We start from the raw sequence: 24,792 nt of genomic DNA on the forward strand, positions 1-24,792 counted from the left end.
CTCATTTCCTTCTTCACATCTTAATGCAAAACCTAAATTTGAACTACTTAAGAAACTAGGATGTACAGCATATTAAAATGGATGATAATCTAAACATTGACTTAAATATTATTTAAAAAAGTAACATATATTAACAAAAATAAGTAAACATGATCTACAATATGCACAGTGAAATGGAATATATTTTAAAGAATAATGCTTTTTAAAAGTTTTTATTTATATATATATATATAATTATAAGGAAATAAATAAGTAGCCTAGCATAGGTAAATGAACAAAAAAAAAAATTCCAAAGTGCACATTAACAATTGCCAAATGTAGCACATTTGAGACCAGCATTTCTGGACTTCATTGCAGTTAAAAAACATTAAAACATGTATGTAAAACATTATTGCGTTCAATCTCACTTTATTTGTTACACCACGAGAACTGCATGTAATGCTTAATGTATCATTTATGCAACAAATTAGAGAACATATACAAAAAAAAATGTTTTCTGTTTTTTTTAAGTATTAGATTATTTTTAAGAACCACATACAGCTTTTTAATTTTTTTGTTCATTATTTCTGGGGTCATTGATTATAACATTGAAAATGTTCTGAATCTACTCATCAGAGCAAATAAAATAAGCCTCTTCAACTCCTTCCTTTCTCTTAAAGATCTGATCAATTTTCTGTTGCATTACCTTTTTTTTTATCACATTCATTAAACAACCTTTTTAAACGTGCATTTGAACCAATCAGAGCTAACTAACGCTGATCACATGTCAGTATGTCAGTCAACTGAACGGAAAAAAGGGTCCAGGGTAGTTTGCAGCGCGCATGCGCATATCGACGCGACTAGTCAGATACACACGCTGGGAGAACTTCGTGGAATACATAGATATGCGCATATAAATCTGACGTTAGTATTTTGTTTTCTCCTTGGAGATGCATGTGTGGCACCCCGGCAGTTTTGGAGGTTTGACAGTTTCCGTCATATTTTTAGGATGAAAGCACCGTTCCGCCCCCGAATTTTATACCGGAATGGCGATCCGGACCGGTATTCACAGCCTGCCAGAATTGTACTGTGAAAAAAACCCCATAACAAAACAGTAAATTGTTTCAGTTTTATTGTAGCTTTTAAGTTAACTGAATAATAAATTACAATAGTCATTCATTTTCTACCGCGATTCGCTATTTAAAAGAATTGCAAAAAGTCATCGCTTAAATCAACCATTAAAATACAAGTTTTTTTTTTTTTTTTTAATCTGTGATTTGTTGGTAATTTAACTGTAACTCCCCCCCCCCCCCCCCCCCCCCCCCCCCCATTTATCAAAGTAAAGCTACATATGCCAGTATCCATTCATTTGAAGGGATCTTTTTTTTCTCCCCGGTGGTCCTCAAGTTATCAAGCCCAAATATGTAGAACATGTCCATTCAATGTGTATAGACTTTTATGAGTCAGCCGAGGTGAATTAGGAATTGGTTAAATTACAGCTCCGTTCATTCCGTAGAGAGACCACAAAAAGGCATCAGTCGCAGCTCGAGCTGCGGGAGGGGTATCCAGCCTGACTTCACCAAACCGACCGGGGAGGTGGGGTAAGGATGATAAGTGTGTGTGGTGGGAGGGGGCGGGGGTGCTCGAATGTTGTCAGGCTTCTGGGACAAGCGCAAAACACGGCGACAAACGCACAGAGATCACACAGAGCTCGAGGTACAGAGTGCTGTGAGCGCAGTGTTTTGACAAGTGAATAGGTGCTCCGTCCTCAGCGGATGATACATGGCGATGGCTGCGGAAGACAAAACATAGAAGAAACTACTAAAGTCCTTCCATTTTCTATGGAAAACTTGAATAGTCTTAAAACTCTGGATGTCGACTGGACTCACCGACCACCTTTTTGTAAGAGAGTAGCTGATTGGCTACTTTATTTGATATGCATAACATTGAATTGCTTTTGCACTGCTTGATCTGAGCTACTTCTTTTTTTTTTTTAATCTGCATCTTAATATATGGCACAAGAAGAGTAAAGTCATGAACCGGGACATAGCGGAACAGGAATCGGGGGGGACCGTGATGAATCGAGGGGGTGCCGCTGCAGGATTCCAGGCTTCCATGACTAAAGAACAACCAGTACCGGGCTCTAATGAGGAATCGCTCCAGCCCGTACTCAGCCCGGATCAATTGGACACACTAAATGGAGCAGCTCAGGATGACAAACGGATGTTCTCCAGTGCGCTATCCGGGATCAGAGACATGCGGAACCATTCAGAACCTCTACCGACGAACCCAGTCTTAGCACCACCACAGCAGGTATCATCTCATTTCTGAAAATGTGTTGATGATGACGATTATGATGTTTTTTGTTGTTGTTGTTGTTGTTTTCTTTTTTCTTTTTAACTCAACACTGTGTATTTTTTTTTTTTTTTTTTTTTTAACGAGTAAACAAGTGACTTGCCGTGACGGCTGTTGACGCATACTTCGCAAGTTTAAGAAGTAAAATAATTTCCATGGAAATTTTTAGATTTTCATATTGCAGTTGTGACTGAACGGTTTGTTCATCAGGTATAATGTGCATAAATGAAACAAGTGTGGTCTCATGAAACAGACCACCCGTAATTATTATTGTTGGATGCAATTAATAATGCCTGGAAGCAAACATGTCCATTGTCAAGTACTTACTGGAATACTTCACGTCACATAGCTCATTGAAAAATGGCGGCGATATTTATCATTATTTCTGTTCCTCATCCACAAATAGTTATGATATCATGTCCTTCATTGTTGTTACAATGGGGATAGTCGCAAGCCAATTTCAACGTTGTAATGGGGGTGAAAATGTCTCCAAAATCATTTATATTGCACAATGTTAACGCTGCTATGCGTGTCTATACGTAATATATTAGGTTTTAATTGCGTTATTATCGAAATTGCGCCGTTTAGATGAATCATGAAAAACGTGTTTGTTTTTTTAATGCACAAGAGTGGATTGCATATCTATCTATCTAACACCATTCTTGTCTTTTTTGTTCATTGGTATTGTTTTGTTTGTTGTCTTTTTTTTTTTTTTTTTTAATGGCCGAGGGAAATGATGTTGTGAGACGTTAAAACAAAACGAAATGTGCATTAAACATTTTAAGGTATAGATAATTATTGTATAAATTGGTCCCAAATTTTAAATCATCTTGCACTTGTCGACTAAAACGACGAGCAAATTATGAATGAAGTCACGAGTTTACGTTCGAAAATTCGTAAGAGAAAGGTTGCCTTTTTTATTTTTATTATTATTATTTATTTTATTTTATTTTTTTAAGTTTTTTACTTGTTTTTCCAGGGTCCCACCGTACACCGGACAACCTCATTCTCCGTCTTAGACATTCTGGACCCCAATAAATTCACCAGCAGTCGGCGATTCCAGCTCCAGAGCGGCCACCCGGACGAGCACAACCTAAGAGGGGATTGCGAAGCGGGTCTGCTGGAGCCCGATACGGGTATTTACGGCGGACACGAATACCACAGCAGTAAGTCCAATTTTACTTTTATTGGTCAACAATTGCTTTTATTTTAAATGTTTTATGTTTGATTTTTCATTCCATTGTACGGTCGTTATTTCTAATTGAAGAAAAGCGAAAACCGAGGCAAATAGCTGTTTGAAATTCAGTCATGATGTACGTTGATATATATATAATGAGTACACAAATTGATACATATAATTTTTCTTAGAATCTATATAATTACTCTTCTAATTATTAATTAATTATGGACCATTTTTAAACCAAAATAATAATTAAATGATATCAATTTCTATGAGAAAAATTATATGGAGAATTACTGACGCCGTTTTAATCCGTATTAAATAAAAATCGATTTACAATGTGTTTGCTTTCTTCATAATATATATTTTTAAAAAAAAATTTAATCGAAATATTATACTGTCTGGCCACTAACCATGAAAATGATTTGTTGATATTTTCAGTTTGTCGTCATTAACCGAGCATTCATTAATATGAGGAAGAAGTAGACCGAATCCACCAGTTTTCTGTATTTGAATTGTTGTCACGAAACGGCTTGCATTGCAGGCTATACGATGTATTACGTACATTAGTTTGAATGTGTATGTCATAGACGCAAAATACCTTTATGTTGGGGCCAATGTTAATCGAACAAATGATACTTTCTTGTGAAAACAGCAGATGCAACGATTGCTCCGGCGTATACTTTTAATTTGTTTGAAAAAAGGCTGGACCATTGTAATGTGCATGTATAAGAATGTTGCGTTGTAATGAAATTTCATTTCCAGAATCCCTCTAATGTGGGGCCTGGGGGGGAAATGCAAAAATGCTGTTAAAACTGGAAATTGGGGTGGCAGGGTCAGATTAATAATTCAATATAAAAACCGATTAATACGCAACTACAAGTATTAAATATGTGCGCACTGCTACCAACCAAAGATGAGGTATGATGTGTCGCTCAGGCCTATGTGCGTCATTGCGTTGGGCTTTCTCAAAACAGGCCGCAATGTGGCCTTACTTCAAAATTTGAAACAGATACAAGGAGGTGCTTAGACACAACTTTAATATCACGGTCTCGTGCATCAAATTCAAGTAAAACGTTTAAATAACGGTGTGTGTGTGGTTGGGGGCTGGGGGGGGCTGGGTGCGCGTGCGCGTGCCGGGATGTGTAAAAAAATAACAAAATAGAAACAAACCTTGAATTATTTTATTGGGAATGGCAAGGCTCAAGATGAGAGTGAAAATTAGAGGTGGTGTTTCTACAAATCTACACTCAGAATTTCTCTTGAATAGAAATTTACAAAATAATTTACCAATACTGTATCATGTTTCTGCTTTCATAAAGGAGCAAAACAGACCTCTCAGAATAAAGCAGTATTGCTCAATGGTCTGCAAGCATCAATACATCATTAAAATTAATCTAAGTGTTACTAGCGCCTTCAGAAGTGAGTACCCGTTTTGATGGTTAAATAAATGTTGCCGTATTGTACATTGTCTGAATGACGAAAGCACATTTGGTTTCAGTGCCATGTTCAGTACAATGGCAAAACTTGTGCTGTCGATTATGTCACAATTGTATTCTTTACGTGAATAAACGGATTATTACAGCACAGCCCTTTACCACCAAAAACGAGCGTAAAAAATATATGGCTGCTCTTGAATTGGTGATTTTGAGTAACTTCTATCAATAAACCAAGTACAACTGGATGATTAAGGACTATTTCAATGTGAAGAGATAACAAATGGGATGCAATTTAACAGATCAGGACCTAAAAGCTTGGAAATGATCTAAACAGTAACTAATGAAAGAAAATGGTACAATTTGTGACAATATGTAAAATTATATTGATGATTTGGTCAACTTTTTTAAGTATTACAAGTACCATGTATAGTGCTATAAATAAAATATGGCCTTTTTTAATGCCATATTTTACTTATAGTATCCATTTTCCAAAGGAATTCCTTAACATTGAAATAAAGTCATTGATGATTGATGTAAAGGTACACTCACAAAAAATGCACATGCACTATTCTAGCTTTTAAATAGATGTTTTTGATTGTATATACACATATGAATTGGCTTTGTTTTTACAAATTGCTGAATCCATAGTTGCATATATCATGTAGAGAGTAAAATAAAATACTTATGATTAAATTAAATAAAATTAAAGGGTGTTTTTCATTATATATACATATTAGCTTTGTGTTTTTACAAATTACTGAATTCATTGTTGTATTTATCATGTAAGAGAGTCAAGTAAAACACAACAAAAGCATTGCTTAATATATATGTAACATGATTGTACAAATTGTATGACTTTTGTCCCTCTGAGGTTGCCGTACACAGCAAAATCTCTGGAGTTGATTTTTTTAGTGTAAGTTATTTTTGAGTCGATTTGGGTGTTGTTTGAACACTAGCAGTGTTAAGATCGCTCTTGGCGCGGTGTCAATTAAGTGAGTTGAACACAGACAACCCCGGCAGAGTTAAATGTGCTAGCAGAGTTTATCAGTCACACTCAGGTTAAGTGCATGTAGCAGGCGCAAAGACTTGTGGGTGAAGTGACACCACGATTGTAAGTAGTGTTGTCTGTAAATAGCTGAAGTGTGTTCGGTTGAAAAACCATATATTTGTGAGCCTGACTCCTATGCTTACTTAAGTGATGCAAAGTCCTTATATTACCGCTCGTGAGCGCAACAGTAGCGTATGTTTGCCAGTTAGGCCCAATGGCTGCAATAGGGTCACCCAGTCAGCCAGAATATAACATTACAATGAATATTATTTAAAATTAACACTCCCATTGTAAGACAACAAAAGGTGGTTACACATTGTGCATGTAAAAGGTTTGAATATAGGAACTGCTTAACTTGTTCAAGAAGTTCATAAGTCTTACTTAAATCATTTCGGCATTTTTCATTTAACTACACAACTTAATAGTTACTTAAAGCAGTTGTGTGTAACCACTTGAAATAAGGTTCCATATCAACATCTAAAATTAGAGAAAAGAACGCAGTGCTTCTTAATTATTTTCTATTACACCTTTCCTAGAATGAAAACTTTTTTTACACCCCCTGCTATGACTATAAATGGCATAATTGTTTGTTAGAAATACAGAAAGATTTTTGGCACTACACTGTGCATCATGTTTCATTAAAAAAAAATTTTTTTTTTTAAAACCAGCAAACAATATAAGCATGATTTAGGTGTAATATACTGTATGTACACTGCAGGCCAAAAGTATTGGAACCCCTGCAATTCTGTCAGATAATGCTCAATTTCTCCCAGAAAATAATTGCAATTACAAATGCTTTGGTAGTAATATCTTTATTTATTTTGGTTACAATGAAAAAACACAAAAGAATTTAAAAAAAATATTAAATCATTATCATTTTACGCAAAACTCCAAAAATGGGCCGGACAAAAGTATTGGCACCCTCAGACTAATACTTGGTAACACAACCTTTAGACACAATAACGGCGAACAACCACTTCCGGAATCTATCAATGAGTTTCTTACAATGCTCTGCTGAAATTTTAGACCATTTTTCTTTGACAAACTGCTCCAGGTCTCTTAGATTTGAAGGGTGCCAATTTCAGAGCTCTCTACGGGTGTTCTACGGGATTCAGGTCTGGACTCATTGCTGGCCACTTTGGAAGTCTCCAGTGCTCTCCCTCAAACCATTTTCTAGTGCTTTTTGAAGTGTGTTTTGGGTCATTGTCCTACTGGAAGACCCGTGACCTCTGAATGAGACTCAGCTTTCTCACACTGGGCCCTACATTATGCTGCAAAATTTGTTGGTAGTCGTCAGATTTCATAATGTCATGCACACGATCAAGCAGTCCAGTGCCAGAGGTAGCAACTCCAAAATATCAGGGAACCTCCGCCATGTTTGGGACCGTGTTCTTTTCTTTGAAGGCCTCGTTTTTCCCTCTAAACACTATGTTGATGCCTTTCCCCAAAAAGCTCTACTTTTGTCTCATCTGACCAGCGAACATTCTTCCAAGACCTTTTTGCCTTTCTCGGGTAAGTTTTGGCAAACTCCAGCCTGGCTTTTTTATGTCTCTGGGTCAGAAGTGGGGTCTTCCTGATTATTTACCATAGAGTCCCTTTTCATTCAGACGCCGACAGATAGTACGGGTGGACACCGTTGTCCCCTCGGACTGCAGGACAGAAATTGTTTGGATGTTAGTCGAGGTTCTTTATTTCTTCTTTCTCTGCACAATCTTTCATTGAAATCTCTCGTCAGTTTTTCTTTTCCGTCCACATCTAGGGAGGTTAGACACGGTGCTTTACACTTATTGATGTCACTGCGCACGGCAGACACAGGAACATTCAGGTCTTTGGGGATGGACTTGTAGTCTTGAGATTGCCCATGCTTCCTCACAATTTTGCTTCTCAAGTCCTCAGACATTTCTTCGGTCTTCTTTCTTTTCTCCATGCTCAATGTGGTACACACACGACACAGGACAGAGTTTGAGTCAACTTTAATCCATTTTAACTGGCTGCAAGTGTGTAGTTATTGCCACCACCTGTTATGTGCCACAGGTAAGAAACAGGTGCTGTTAATTACACAAATTAGAGAAGCATCACATGATTTTTCAAAGGGTGCCAATACTTTTGTCCGGCCCATTTTTGGAGTTTTGTGTAAAATGATAATGATTTCATTAATTTTTTTCCATTCTCTTTTTTTTTTTTTTTCATTGCAAGCAAAATAAATTAAGATATTACTCCTAAAGCAGTAATTGCAATACTTTTCTGGGGGAAATTGACCATTATCTGACAGAATTGCATGGGTGCCAATACTTTTGGTCAGCTGTGTAGGTGTATAGATTCCACCATCAGTTGATTTAGGTGGAAACAGGACTAAGGTTTTACTGCCTACAAGCAGGCAGGAGTGTCTCAAGAATGATTTGGTCCAGGATTCACTATAATTATTATATCAAGTAGCACCAAGCATGCACTTCGAAACATTGTGGAAAAGAAAAAAAAAAAAAAATCAATGGATAAAATTGGTGTAACTATGGCTTGAAATACTGTATTTACGTAAAATAAATGATAACTGCCAGGTTTTTTGAAATTCTGTGATTTAAGCATTTATTTACAAGAATTTTCCACTGAAAAAGCGGTTTCGTGATGGCCTCCATGTTGGATTACATAATACTGTAACTTTGCTCGAAATACTGTATTTATATAAAATCAATGATAACTGCCCGATTCTTGCTTTTAACAAAGAATCTACTGTTTTACGTCCATATCTATAGAAATTCTGCAATTCAAACATTTATTTTCAAGATTTTTCAAATTATAAGCTTTCTGTTTCGTGGCGGCTGCCATGTTGGATTACACAAAACCGTAACTTTTGCTTGAAATATTTACGTAAAATGAACTATCACGGCCTGTTTTTGCTTTTAACCAAGAATCTAGACTGTTTTATGTTCATATGTAAAGATATTCCACGATTTAAGCATTTATTTAAAAGAATTTTCAACTTAAAATGCTATTTGTTTTGTGACGACCACCATGTTGGATTTTCTATCTCTACACATGACATTTAGGTTGCTATTTCTGGCAAAAACATATGTTAAATATTGCTATTGATCCTGAAAATATGGGTGATTATCTCTGCAACTGGTGATTTTTGTGCATCTAGCGTAAAATCTGAGAATTTTAGAGCCATTTTAATTTTTTTTTATACTTTATAAAATAATCAGGATTTCAGTATGGAACGACTTTGAATTTTTTGATGCCGATGCTCATGGAGACTCATATATGCCGAAGGGAGGTGCCTGTTTTGGTCTTAGGTTGCTAGTGGCTTTAGTTTTGAAAATATTTGAATTTTTTTGAAACTTTTTTTAAATAGGCCCTCTACGGATCGGCCCAGTGTCCCTTCAACTGATAGTGAAGTCTATGGTAGGTGGCTAAGTCTCGTGTTGGCTGCTGCCCATCTCCCATCATAGTACCAGTGAAGGCAAGCGCATAATGCACTTTGTCATATTTCCTGCTCGTAGCTTTCAAGTGACTTTTCGCTGTCTCATTATCCATGAGTCTATCGGTCTCTCTACGCTTCTTTTATCCACAAAATATTTTTTCATGTTGTCCGTTGAGGATTTGTTCACTGTATTTCATATTGCTTTGTATACAGCAGTAAAAACAAGAAATTGAAACTACCATCTGCTGTACAGTTCTTTCTAGTACAGCAAAAAAAAAAAACATTTTGCCTTAGGTTACACGTGGACCTCCCCTGGCATCGCACCATGCCTCCCCAGGGGTGCCCAACCCACCATTTGAGAAGGACTGCACTAAAGTACGCCTTACATTTATCCAGTAGAAATATTTCTAAATGGAGGAAATGTTTTACAGGATTCCCTCAGGAAACAGATATTGTATAACGTACAATATCTGTACCAAACATTTTCCAAACAGTCCTGGCAAATAAAAGTTGTTCATAAATTCAATTTCCGACAGAAAAAAAATATTTTCTTTCTGCTCCATCTCATTCAAGGTTATATATATATATATAAATATATATATTTATATATATTTATATATATATATATTATATATACTGTACACACACACAGTGGGGCAAATAAGTATTTAGTCAACCACCAATTTTGCAAGTTCTACTTGAAAAGTTTAGAGAGGCCTGTAATTGTCAACATGGGTAAACCTCAACCATGAGTGACAGAATGTGGAGGAAAAAAAACAGAAAATCACGTAGTTTGACTTTTAAAGAATTTATTTCCAAATTAGTGAAAAATAAATATTTGGTCACCTACAAACAAGCAAGATTTCTGGCTGTCAAAGACGTCTAACTTCTAACGAGGTCTGACGAGGTCTCACGAGGCTCTACTCGTTACCTGTATTAATGGCACCTGTTTTAACTAATTATTGGTATAAAAGACACCTGTCCACAACCTCAGTCAGTCACACTCCAAACTCCACTATGGCCAAGACCAAAGAGCTGTTGAAGGACACCAGAGACAAAATTGTAGACCTGCACCAGGCTGGGAAGACTGAATCTGCAATAGGTAAAACGCTTGGTGTAAAGAAATCAACTGTGGGAGCAATTATTAGAAAATGGAAGACATACAAGACTACTGATAATCTCCCTCGATCTGGGGCTCCATGCAAGATCTCACCCCGTGGCGTCAAAATGATAACAAGAACAGTGAGCATCCGATCAACACCATACCCACTGTGAAGCATGGGGGTGGAAACATCATGCTTTGGGGCTGTTTTTCTGCGAAGGGACCAGGACGACTGATCTGTGTAAAGGAAAGAACGAATGGGGCCATGTATCGAGAGATTTTGAGTGAAAATCTCCTTCCATCAGCAAGGGCATTGAAGATGAGACGTGGCTGGGTCTTTCAGCATGACAATGATCCCAAACACACAGCCAGGGTAACAAAGGAGTGGCTTCGTAAGAAGCATTTCAAGGTCCTGGAGTGGCCTAGCCAGTCTCCAGATCTCAACCCCATAGAAAATCTGTGAAAGGAGTTGAAAGTCTGTGTTGCTCAACGACAGCCCCAAAACATCACTGCTCTAGAGATCTGCATGGAGGAATGGGTCAAAATACCAGCAACAGTGTGTGAAAAGCTTGTAAAGAGTTACAGAAAACGTTTGGCCTCCGTTATTGCCAAGTAAGGGTACATAACAAAGTATTGAGATGAACTTTTGGTATTGACCAAATACTTATTTTCTACCATGATTTGCAAATAAATTCTTTAAAAATCAAACAATGTGATTTTCTGGGTTTATTTTTTTCCACATTCTGTCTCTCATGGTTGAGGTTTACCCATGTTGACAATTACAGGCCTCTCTAATATTTTCAAGTGGGAGAACTTGCACAATTAGTGGTTGACTAAGTACTTATTTGCCCCACTGTCTATATATATATATATATATTAGGGCTGTCAAACGATTAAAATTTTTAATCGAGTTAATTACAGCTTAAAAATTAATTAATCGTAATTAATCGCAATTAATCGCAATTCAAACCATCTATAAAATATGCCATATTTTTCTGTAAATTATTGTTGGAATGGAAAGATAAGACAAGATGGATATATACATTCAACATACGGTACATAAGGACTGTATTTGTTTATTATAACAATAAATCAACAAGATGGCATTAACATTATTAACATTCTGTTAAAGTGATCCATGGATAGAAAGACTTGTAGTTCTTAAAAGATGAATATTAGTACAAGTTATAGAAATGTTATATTAAAACGCCTCTTAATGTTTTCGTTTTAATAAAATTTGTAAAATTTTCAATCAAAAAATAAACTAGTAGCCATATTCTGTCCTCAATGTGTGTGAGTACACAAACTGACAGATAGCGAACATAAGTTCCAAAAAGAAATCAGACGGTGTGGCAAAGTTGCATGGGCTTTACTGAAGTCATCTCTTTTAGACAGGAGCACGTTTCTTGTATTTTTGTAAAACTGAAAATAACAAGGCAATGTGTCAATAACTTGCATAAATCACAAAATAACATAAAATGTACACACACGTGTCCATTTGAGCAGTAGCACTAGCCAATTAGCTCACAAGCATCTAACAATGTAACTGCATTTCACCATATATGTGAACAAATTCAAATACACATCATCAATAACTATCTAATGCTCATGAATATAAACAAAGGAGGAATATAACTCACAAGCGATGCATGTATTAGACACAAACAGTGTGATGGGGCTATGAGAACTGCCACTGAATACTGGATGCGGACGTTAGCTGGTCTGAATAGCACTGTCTATTAGTGTGAGTTCGCGTCGACATATAATCACGTCAGAAAAGCGCGCCGAAACCCAAATAATCAGCTGCACTGAATCGCCAGCAGAGGGCGACATTACGCCACATAACATATGCAAGTCACACCCAAGCGCCAGCAGAGGGCGGAAAAACTCCATAAAACACAATTAACAAGTTGGCCTTTCACTGTACTGACATTTAAATCTGTCTGAGCGGGCCTAGTGCGTTAATTGCGTCAAATATTTTAACGTGATTAATTTAAAAAATTAATTAACGCCCGTTAACGCGATAATTTTGACAGCCCTAATATATATATTTTTTTTAATGAATATACACTGTGCACTACAGTATGTGTATTTATATGCATGTATACAGTATACAATTAGTACAAATCTACACGTTGAGCCAGCATTCATTCATTCATTTTCCATGCCGCTTTTTCCTCACGAGGGTCGCGGAGGTGCTGGAGCCTATCCCAGCTAACTATGGGCAGTAGGCAGGGGACACCCTGAACTGGTTGCCAGCCAGTCGCAGGGCACCAGGAGACATACAGGGTTTCCCGGAGGAAACCCACGCAGGCACAGGGAGAACATGCAAACTCCACACAGGAAGGCCGAAGCCCGGGATTGAACCCTTGATCTCAGAACTGCGAGGCGGACGTGCTAACCACTCAGCCACCGTTGAGCCAGCAATTAGGAGAAATATATATTTACTAGGGTTGTCAGATAATGACTTTTTAAAAGTCAAATCAGATACCGAATTCAAACAGAATATGCGGTGGTGGACTTGGCTAATACATGACTATGGCTAATTGCACTGTGATGCCCCACTGGATGCTCTAATAATGTAACAACAACTGAACTGAAGTTATGGGAAAAGGTGCCTATAATTGTACCATTATATTTAGTGTTGAAATCAAAATAGTGGTATAAGTTGTTTTTTTAAATCATGTGCAAGTGCACAGTGCTAATAGGGCACCTTTTTTGTCCTCAGTGTGTGGGGGGGTATACAAATGGAAAGATAGCGATCAAATAAAGCTCTAAAGAGAAGTCAGATGCCGGAGGAAAAAATTGGCTTTAGTGTGGTCATCTTTGACAAGAGCACTTACTTTTTTTTTCATAAAATTAAAAACAACAGTATGTGTCAATATTATATGAAATACAGTCACAAATAAATCAAAGTATACACCAAGTGTCATTTGAATAGCAACTGGTACAACAGCTTGCAAGTAATAAAATGTCACCACATTTTAGCACAAATGCAAACAAAATGAAATGTACACATCTCCAATATACTACACAACGCTCATGAATATGAAACAAAGGAGGAATATAATTTATAAGCCATGCTTAAATACGTGAGAACACTGTGGTGAGATGGCAAGAACTGCGATATAGTGCACTGGCTGCAGACGTTAGCGCATCCATTTAGAGCTTTCTATTCGCAATGAGCCGCTGTATGTTGACGCCAGTAGAAAGGGCTGGAACGATTCAAAACAAATTACATTTAGAACCAGCAGGGGGCGTCAAAATACCGAAAACACAGGCAAGTGGACATGACAACTGCCATATCCATATTGGCCCAAAACAGATCATGAAAAATCTATATCAATATTATCCGATAGAAATTTAAAATGCTTTCATCGGCCGATATTTTCTGCTCCAATATTTACCTTTGTTGTTTTCGTCAACGATGACGATAATAAAAACAAGTCTCTGACGAACATATTTTTCATGACAACAACGTGATGATAACGAGCTAAAAATGTGTCTTGGGCAACATGATAAGATGATGGCTAATTTTCGTCTGATGAGACGAGAACGAGATGAAAATGCGACAGTTTCTGACATATGTTAACGATGCGCGACATTTGTTTATTATAAGTAAGTCACCCTACATCCTCGCCATGTTTGGTTGTGTCACTCATGTGACGTGCTGCGCTCCTCACACACACACACACACACACACACACTGAACAGTGTTATTCAAGCTAGGCTTGTTTTGAAACACATGGTAAGTTTGGCCTTTTCATCTTAGGAAGAGATAAGCAATGTTTCTTTAGCCACTGAAGATCGTGCTGAATGATTACACACTGAGTGTAACCTGTAGCATTAACATAGCATTTGCTTTATCATAGCAGCATCCTCTTAATGTTTACAGTCCGTGGCATCCAGGTCGGTATAATAAATTGTTAACAATGCTCTGGTTTGCTGGTGAGTGCATATCATCATAGGAAGAAGTGTTGCGTTCGGTAGTTTGGATATACACATGTGGTTTTTAAAAAAGGTAGTCATCAGGGGTGAAAGTGGGCCGGAACGGTGCTTTGATCCCGAAAATATGACGGCAACTGTCAAAACCCTATATTTTATTATAAATAATTAAACTGCCAGGCAGCCACACATGCATCTTCAAGAAGAAAACAATCTACTAACGTCAGATTTGCATACACAAGTGTTAACAACGAGCCCAAGTGCTTGTGTAGCGCCCTCCCTTTCCACCGATATTTGTTATTTATTCCACGGCGTTCTGCCCAATGTCAACAGTGTATCTGTGTCTGACGAGTTGCGTCAATAGGCGCAGCAAACCACCCTAGATTTAGTTGTCCCTTCAAATGGCTGAAATACTGACCTGTAATCAGCAGTAGTTAGCTCTGATTGGTTTGAACGCACGTTTTCTGGAACAACAAAAAAAGAACAAGCTTGTTGAATTAATGCGAGAAAGGGCAATGAAATGGAAAATTAATCAGATTATTTATAACGGTTTGCATACATTCTATCAAAATAGCTGGAAGTTTTTTCACTAAAACCTTTACATTTTTTACCAACAAACATTATTTGTTTACTAAAACTGCTTCAGTATTTGTCGACGAAAATTAGACAAAGTCTAACCCATTTTGAAATATGACAGTAATAAAAATTTTTCAACAGACAGACAAAAATAGCACCGATATTTCCACACAGTTCGAATCCACATATTTTGAAAACATGAGGACACTTTCAAGCAAAAGAAAACACAAAGTGGGAGGGGGTGGCGTGGCTCAGTGGTAGAGTAGTTGTCCGCCAACCCAGAGGCTGTGGGTTCAATTCTCTGCCCTGATGAACTCACCTAAGTATCCTTGAGCAAGATACTGAACCCCACATTGCTCCTGGTGTTGCGTCACAAGTAGGTAGATGGCGATGTAGTGTAAAGCGCTTTGAGTGCCTTGAAAGGTGGAAAAGCGCTATACAAGTATAACACCATTTACCAAAGAAAAAAAATGTAACCGTGTCGGGCAAGGCAAGCCCCTTGGTATCAAATAAAACACAGGTCTGGCAAAAATTATGCAGCAGCAGAGGTGATGGCAACAGTGAACAATTTATTTAGGCGAGTTTATTTTAACAATAAAAAATAAAAACATGCTTCTTAAAATTGTTGAGTGAATATTTGAGAGAAAAAAACAACAACAATCACCGATTTGAGTGAAATACACTGGGAACTTGACCAAACAGAAACTTGATTAAAACTGACCCGACTACACGCGGAAAAAGGGAACTTAATTAAAAAGCCGTGGCCAAATCAGCCCCCAGTCCTCATGGTCACTGCTAAGAACAACAACGTCAGGTTAAAACATTCAACACAATCGGGTACAAAAATGTAAGAGTACGTCACGCAGACAGCTCTGCTCAAAGGCTGGTTCTCATCGGGTCTCAGGTCTTCAAGGGTATAGGGCAAGCAACCTGGCTCATTCACAGGTGCTGTGCATGGGCCAATTTATAGTACACCTTGGAGGAGTGGCAGTCAATTAAGCATGATGGATTTGAGACTGGGGAAAATTGGGCACCCCAACTTTCCTCCTTGTTACACCTTGTTTCATCATCATCAAGATCACAGGGGTCATTGACCACCATTCACAATCAGGCCAAACTGCTTGGTCCACTTCTGCAGCAGGAAGGGCAGTTTGATGTACTTGCTTCACCTGATGGAGCCTATCCGCTGGGGCAATCGAGTAGACCACCTCGCCTGGACCAGGGACCTTCGCCACCTTGTAGATGATTGAACTGTAGGCATCTTGAATTTTTCTGCGGCCTACAACTACGTCACGCAAATACACTTGTTGACTCTCCTTTAATGGTTTACTCATGGCCATGCTGTCATGTCTTTCCTTTGTTGGGCTGCAGACTTCAATCAGTGCTAGGCAACACCCATGGCCAAGTCCATGCGGCGCTGATGCTCTGCTACCCAGTCAGACAATCTCCCTGCTTCCATTTCTGGTAGCCTTTCCAGAAGGAAATCAACAGGTAAGTTTGGCTTTTGTCCGAACATCAGCAGATGGGGTGACTCGCCAGTAGACTGATGGAAAGTGGCATTGTAATGAAACACCAAGTGTGGAAGATGATTGGGCCAGTTCCTCTTCTCTTCAGGCGGAAGGGTGCGCAGCAGATTATGCAGGGTGCGGTTGAACCTTTCACATTGGCCGTTGCCCTCCGGGTGATATGGTGTGGTGTGACTCTTCTGAATGCCTTAGAGAGCACACAGCTGTTGGACCAAAGCGCTTTCAAAGTTCCTTCCCTGGTCTGTAGTGTATTCGTGCTGGGACGCCAAAACGAAAGAACTACTCCTTGACCAATGTCTCTGCCACTGTGGGGGTTTCTGATCGCGGGTGGGCACCGCCTGTGGGAACTTTGAGAAGATGACCGTCATGATCATCACCAGCTCACGTCCATCATGGCCTGGTTCCAGCAGTGTAAAATCAATTGCGAGCACTTTGTTTGGTCTGGCTGCCATTAGATGGCCCAAGGAAGCATGGATTTTTGGTTTGTTGCTTTTAGCCACAGCACAGCGCTCACAGTTCTGACACCATTCCTTAATGGTGTGATCCATCCCGGCCAATAACAACGCTGCCGCACCACTTCAGTTGTCCGTTGGATCCCTTGATGGCCATGGTTCTGGTGCAGATCCTGCAACACTTCCTGCAGGCTGTCCGGTAATAACAACTGGAAGACCTCTTCAGCACCATCTGGCCACAGCTGGTGACGATACAACAGCGCCCTCCCTTTGCACAATCCGCTGCCACTGCTTCACAAGACCCCGTGCTTGAGGAGTCAATTTCTCCTGCTCCGCTCGATTTGGTACTCTTTGCTGGCTCCAGTAATTTAAGAACGCTGCAATGGAAGGGTCCGATTGCAGGAGGATGCTCAAGTCCTCCAGCTGCGGGATGGAAGGGCAGTGACGGCTGACTGGGTGGCCTCTGGTAGCTGCTGACCCACGTGCTCTATGAGGGACTCGGGAAGCTGGGTGCCAGGTAGGTCGTGCCATGGCTGGCTTTCTGTCTGGAAAGAGCATCTGCATTCCTATTAATACGCCCTGGCCCGCACCTCACTGTAGTCAAAGATTGACAGTTTGGCAATCCAGCGCTGCTCTGTCGTGCCGGGTTTGGCAGTTTCCAAGTGGCTCAGAGGATTGTTGTCTGTCCACACAGTGCAGTGATGGCCCAAGAGGTAATCTTTAAACTTCTCTGCCATAGCCCACTTCATGGCAGCCATCTCCAATTTCATGGAGCTGTAGTTTCTCTGCATAAGGGTGACTGCAAATGGCATAGGCCTCACTTTTCCTCCCTGCTCCTGTGAGAGGACTGCTCCAAATCCCCAGTGTCTGGCATCTACCTCGAGAATAAAGGGGAGAGAATAGTCAGAAAAAGCAAGGATAGGTCCACTCACAAGTCGAGACTTCAGTTCCTTGAAGCTCTCCTCGCATTCCTCCGACCAGGCATCACTCAAATTGGGTCTTGGTCTTTGTCTCCCTTGCCTGTTGGAGCCAGAGAGCTCTGTGACCACTTCGTGGAGGGGGCAGCCAGCTTTGTTATTCCTTCCACAAACCTTCGGTAATAGCTGGCGAAGCCTTTGAAAGACCTCAGCTCTGTCACCGGGGTAGGGTGGGGCCAATTTGAAACTGCGGAGATCTTTTCAGGGTCTGTTGACACCCCTTCTCTCGATATGCGATGTCCTAGGTATTGCACTTCTCTTTTAAAGAACACATTTCTCTAACCTTACTTTTAGTCACTCTTGCTTCAGCCAGCTTAACACAACTTCAAGCCGTTTTATATGTTCATCATCAGTGGAAGAGAAGACAATTATGTTGTCCAAGTACCGCAACAACGACTGCCCGTGCTGTGCGCCAAACATCCGCTCCATGAGTCTCTGGAAAGTTCCGGGCGCATAACATAGTCCAAAGGGCATTCGATTGAATTCGAATAACCCAAAGGGGGTGCAGAAAGCAGTCTTTTGCTTATCGCTTTCTGTCACTGGCACTTGATTATAGCCACGGGCTAAGTCCAGAGTTGTGAACCACTGAGCTCTTGATAGAGAGTCCTATGATTCCTCAATATGGGGCAGCAGAAACGCATCCTTCCAGTTTTTTTTTTTTTTAATCAGCTGACGATAATCTACACACAAGCGCAGGCTGCCATCCCTCTTGCGTACGATAAGAATAGGGGAAGCATAGGTGCTGCTGCTCTCCCGGATCACCTGTGTATCTAGCAACTGATTAATATGGGCTTTAACAGATTCGCATTTAGACAGCGGTATTTGTTTATGACGCTGACGCACGGGGTACACTATCCAAAAGGGGGATATCGTGAGATAAAAGCCCAGTACAACCGAGGTCACCTTCAAATGCGGAAAATAACGATTCATACTTTGTCAACAATGACCTGACTTTTAACTGCTCTGCTGCCGATAATACTGATAAATCAAGCCCATGTATTTTCGCCCGTACTGAACCCTCTGCTGTATGTGACTGAACGGTAGCAATGACTGAAGTGCGGTCGTCAGGGACTTAATGCAATCCTGAGGGTAAACTCACTACCTCCACTGGGCTTACTAAGGCCAAGGGACAACGAGATTTAAACGTAACAGGAAATGCACAGATATTTACTACTGGTACATACGTCATCCCTCGAACAACATTTACCAGGGAGGGCGCCACCAACAGCCCAGGAGGAAGACTAAAACCATTGCACAAGGGCTCAGCGAAAGTAGCTCCCGAAGAGGATGCCAACATGGAGCAAGTGGCTGCCGCCATTTTAGTACTGCTTGGGGGAATTACAACCGATCAGCGACCACAAACAAACGGTTTTTGGGCTCCGTACCTCAGCCTTTTGACATAACTGCAAAGCAGGTAACTAGGGATCCAAATATGGCTGTGCTAAACAAATCTGACCCATACTGGTGAAAAAGTTGCTCATAGACCGCTTTTATCACATTCATGTCAATCATACCTGGCGTTGAGGTTGCGTTGACCTGTCTTTGCGGTCTCTGACTACTAAATTCCCCCTCTTGGGATCACTCTCCCACCCACTTCTATATCAGGCTCAAGATAACCCAGATATGGAATAGCTTAACCATTAGCAGCCCTCAATGCCAACCAATGGCTTTAATTTATCTTGGAAATGCTGCCTGAAAAGGACTCAGAAATTGAGTCAGAGTTAGTTGAAACCATTGACCCGGTATCTAAAAAGCACTGTATAGGAACACCAGCCAATTTAACAGCCACTTGTGGACATGGAGCTACTAAACGTTCAATTTCCTCACCTGTCATGGGACCTAATGAGTCTGACCCGTGCCGTACTATCTGGCTCATGACAATAAGGGGCGGTAGTTTTCCGATGGTTGCGTGCTAGTTGTTGATACAAACTGGGATGACTGAACAGTTTTTGGCCTAGGCCAAAAACGGGTTTTACAGTGGCGCGCGGTATGGGCTGGTTGCTGACAGCAGTAGCAAACCTCAGAATCTGGGCGTGAAAGCTGCGAGGAGTGCGACTGAATAGCGGCCAGGGTCTGTAATCTGTGCTAGCTGTTCCTGATTTTGTACTAGAGCAGTGAGGGCTGCTAAGTGGGTATCAGTGTCAGTAGGACACATGCTTGTCAATGGTAAATTAGTGCTTTGAGTAACAATAACGTAGGCACAGAATGGAAATTTGCCCTACTCTACACACCTCCCTCACGTTCCCAGTTAATAGCTGCCATCCAGTAAAGTACGAATTTGGTCTACTCGAACTAAGAGTTTTAGCTCTCTTCTCAGGTTAGCATTATGCACATTTTCAACAAAATTGATCACGAAGTAACATAGGCGAATTTGTAACTATATGGAGCACTGGCAACCACTTTTTCCCCATTTAAAAAAAAAAAAAAAATGCGTTTGAGAATTCTTGTAGTTTCTCCCTCTAACTGCTTTCTAGAAAAATATAAGGTTTTTGACAACCATAAAGTTCTTTTAAAATAGTGAACAGTCTCAGGACCCTCACATTCAGCAACAGTTGTGTATTTGATTTCATCCCACGCTTCGCCCTCCAAGTGATCAAAAATAAACCCGGCCTGGTCTACTAGCCCAACATGTCTAATCCGCATGCTTGCACGGATCTCCTCAACCCACTCATCAATCCCAATACCATGCGTTCCTCGAAAGATGGTGCGCTTCCTCTCTCAAGGCAGGTAGCGGATGTGGTCCAAGGTCCCGGTGTGCTCTGCTCGTCCACCTCCGGTCGGTCCTGCTTGGGCAGAATCTCTCGTTTCAGCTGGACCTGCTCAGACTCCAACTCACAGACTTTCTCGCAGCTGCTGCAGACCCTCTGCCATCAGCGGTGGATGCCAGAAGCCAACGTGACGCCAAAAGCCGGGGGTCTCGAACAGTGTCCCACGGCGTGCCAACTGCTGTTTAATCAAAGCTCCCTGTACTACACCATCAGCTCTCAAATCGTCTTAATAATAAAATGCCTACAATTTTAAAATAAAGCCTCACTGCTTTATTTGCCAGATCCTGCCGACAACGCCAATTTGTAAAAGTGTCAGGCAAGGCAAGCCCCTTGGTAAAAAAATGAAACAAGTCTGGCAAAAAACAATGAAGCAGCAGAGGTGGTGGCAACAGTGAACAATGCATTTATTTTGGTGAGTTTATTTTAACAAATCGAAATGAAACATGCTTTATTCAAACCTTATTAAAATTGTTGAGTGAATATTTGAAAAAAACAATCACAGCAATTGCAAACAAACTCAAGTGAAAACACCCCAATCAAGGCAAAAAAAAGGAAAACGACTAAATTTGCACATTCAGTTAAATTCTTTAAAACGTACCCGATTTGAGGGAACTGCACAGGGAACTTGACCAAACAAAAACTTGATTAGAAGGGTGACCTGACTACGCAGGGAAAAAGGGAACTTAATTAAACAGCACTATCCAAATCAGCCCTCAGTCCACATGGTCACTGCTAACAACAACAATGACAGGTTAAAACATTCAACACAATCGGTACAAAAATGTAAAAGTACTTCACGCAGCCAGCTCTGCTCAAAGGCTGGTTCTCATCAGGTCTTACGTCTTCTCGGGCAAAAGGCAAGCAACGTGGCTCATTCACAGGTGCTGTGCATGGGCCAATTTATAGTGCACCTTGGAGGAGTGGCAGTCAATTAAGCATGATGCATTTGAGACTGTGGGAAAATTGGGCACCACAACTTTCCACCTTGTTACAATAAGATGAACAAAATTAAAGTCCAATTTACCGACAAGTCATGGATGGCCTATCCAGGCAGCTATTCTGATACAGTATTTGTGTGCGCAAGACAAAAGCAATGTTCAAATGAGTCCAAATGTAGCTTTTGTTGTCACCGATGTCATGACTTATTGTTTGGATGGCATTATTTTGTACATTTTCTGGGTTTTCACAATGAGAAATCAATAACTGTTTTTTCATCTTTTCTGTACAGAAAAAAAAACACTTTGTCAACATGGACAAGCGTCTCATTTTAGCAGTGTGTGAACAGCATGAACTTTATGATACCTCTCGGCATGATTTCAGGGACATAAATAAAAGAACAACAGTCAGGGGTGCGACTACCCATTTTTGTAAGGGTATGCGAAATGAAAAATGCCCCCCGACACACGCACACACACCCCAACCCAGCACACACACTTTTTTTGGTAGCATCTTTGCTGCTTTTTGAGTATGTTAGTGATATGGCTGAAATTGGCCATTACTTTTCTAATCGATTAATCGGATGATTAATTAAACAATCTTTTCATCCAATCCTAATTACACTTTTTTAAATTACCTTCACAATTTCACTTGACGTTATTTTAGTCACGTTGGAAGAGACAATGAAGACAATATGGATGACTATTACCTTCAAAATAATATTTTATTAGAGCTTCCTGACTTAACTGTAGTTTACAACTGTACTGTTTCGAGTATATAAAATATTTTTAAATGAAATTCTGAGTATAAAACATAACAATTTCCCGGTACATAAATCAGACTAAAGTCCTGTTCAATCAAATAAAAATAAACTGCTGATTGGCATTTTTTTTCTTGTGGGCAAAGTGCCAATATAAATTGTTTCAATGAATCATTTACTCTAAACAAACTAAGCAACACAATTGAATAAGAAGGAGGCAGACTGTAATGAATCAGTTTTGTTGAGCAAACAGTTGTTCATAAATACAGTCCAATTTCAAAGCTCACTCTCACATTGGCAATTTACAGTTTGAATGGGGGTTTGTGCTCGGACTTTCAAGCCCCTTCCACAAACATATCCTGGTAAATTCCCGTGTAAGGTGACGTGAAATTTACTTGCGTCATTGCTTTCACGCAAGTAGAGATATCCCGGCAACGACGCGGATTGGACACTTTTACAGCCTTGTCCTGTGTTGCCCACTGGCGCTGTCTGTGCGGGGGAGGGATACTGGTGCGATTCTATAGATTACGCCATTTTTGATTGGCTGTCACAATGTTAGTCAAATCGTGTTCTTTTGTGGGAGCGTTCCCGACGTCGTAACTGCAGCCAATTCAAGCTCATCAAGACTGCCCAGGCGATCCAAGAGAAGGGTGCCGAGATATAAACTTGCTGGGCGCATTTGACACCTCTGGCGCCCTTGTTTTGAAATTCCCTACATTGTGCTAGTATTTGAGTGTATTTGTTTTGTTGTCTTATCGGCTCTCTGCCTACCGCATAGGTTAGTATTATTGATCCTCGTCGACCTACTGTCACGGACCCATTTGTTATTCCCCCTTTTCCACAATCGCATGTATTTTTGTTTGTATTTAAAGTGCGTACGACACGAGAAAAAAAGTCTTAAATAGGATTATTATGTGAATTAGAATCATATTTTGAGACGATTCGACTATATACAGCAATTTAGCAAAGCGCAGATGACGAGAAATTAGTCTTTTAATCTGCTGGTTAGCCACGCCAACCATTATAGGGCTCTAGCGCCCCCAACAGGTGGATGACGCTGACGTCATCCACCTGTCACGATTTCATCTGATTTAGTATGCAGCCCATTGAGGGGGAATTATTCACAAAAAGGAAAACACGACGAAGAGAGCCACAAAATGTCATTGTTTCAGTCTCTCTACTCCAATATTTTTACAGGATATTCTTTTTATCCAAGTATTTTCCCCAATAGCTAAATAAATGGCTTGAGAAGGACCAATCAGCCCGTTGAGGGGGAATTATTCAGAACGAGGAAAACGTGACGAAGGGAGCCACAAAATGTCATTGTTTCATGCTCTCTACTCCGATATTTTTACAGGATATTCTTTTTTCCAAGTATTTTTCCCCAATAGCTAAATAAATGGCTTGAGAAGGACCAGTCAGCCCGTTGAGGGGGAATTATTCAGAACGAGGAAAACGTGACGAAAAGAGCCGCAAAATGTCATTGTTTCAGTATCTCTATTCCAATGTTTTTATAGGATATTATTTTTTATCCAAGTATTTTTCCCCAATAGCTAAATAAATGGCATGGTCATGACAAATAACAGTCTTGTGCTAAATGGAATATGAAATAATAAAAATCCATTTATTCAAGACGACATGGTAAAATTACTCCATAATGGTCAAAACTGTCGACTTCACCTTTACTGTCGCACCTCCCGAACGATATTTTATGCCACCTAAATCGGGCTTATGTCATTTCCCTTCCCCGGCTTCGGAGAATGTAAACAAACCAAGTGGCGTGACAGCTAGCCGACATGCTAACCCGAACCGAGTGATGTTTCAAAGTCTTCGAAGCGGAAAATCACATAACTAGCCCGTATCATTTCACATGACGACTGGGTTGTCGATCAGTATCGCCGATCGGCAAACCGCCAGGCGGAGAGCAATTTACAGCTCGTTCCCCTACTACAGACAGGAGAGCTCACCAGGGAAGCAGCTGGACAATGTTGCTAATGTGTATGAGGAGAGCTTTTTACATGCCCATTCATGATCAAACGTAAGTAGTCCTTTATTTAAAGAAAGTTTGTAGTGTTTACTTTGTAATCGCTGTACTCGCGGCTATTTTTAATCTAAAGTTGCCATTTCTGATCGGTCGGAAAATTTGACAGAACACCGGGCGCATGAGCACAATAAGTCGAATATAGTGCTCTCCCGGCAGGGGGATTTGCGACAAGCCGCCGGTGTTGTGCCGAAAAATAGCCGCCTAAAACGATCCCAGTATTTGACATAATACAAAACACGATGTTTACTCACTTCCTTGTAAGTCCCACAGTAGTAGGGCTTGTTTTG

The 24,792-nt window shown here is 40.1% G+C and overlaps 1 protein-coding gene across 3 annotated transcripts in view; it reads left to right on the forward strand.

Moving 5' to 3' along the window:
• The window catches only part of nkx1.2lb (NK1 transcription factor related 2-like,b), a 76,080-nt gene that overhangs the window by 39,164 nt on the left and 12,124 nt on the right, over window positions 1-24,792 (forward strand). For 2 of the 3 annotated variants that reach the window (XM_057849528.1, XM_057849529.1), the window contains exons 3-5: window positions 1,752-1,881; window positions 2,002-2,292; window positions 3,314-3,500. In XM_057849528.1, the coding sequence (XP_057705511.1) occupies window positions 1,852-1,881; window positions 2,002-2,292; window positions 3,314-3,500 (508 nt within the window). In that variant the 5' untranslated portion in view covers window positions 1,752-1,851. The remainder of the gene's footprint in view (window positions 1-1,751; window positions 1,882-2,001; window positions 2,293-3,313; window positions 3,501-24,792) is intronic. The other variant, XM_057849530.1, reaches the window with a different exon arrangement.

Source organism: Corythoichthys intestinalis, chromosome 11 (assembly GCF_030265065.1).
Source record: "Corythoichthys intestinalis isolate RoL2023-P3 chromosome 11, ASM3026506v1, whole genome shotgun sequence".
NCBI lineage: Eukaryota > Metazoa > Chordata > Actinopteri > Syngnathiformes > Syngnathidae > Corythoichthys > Corythoichthys intestinalis.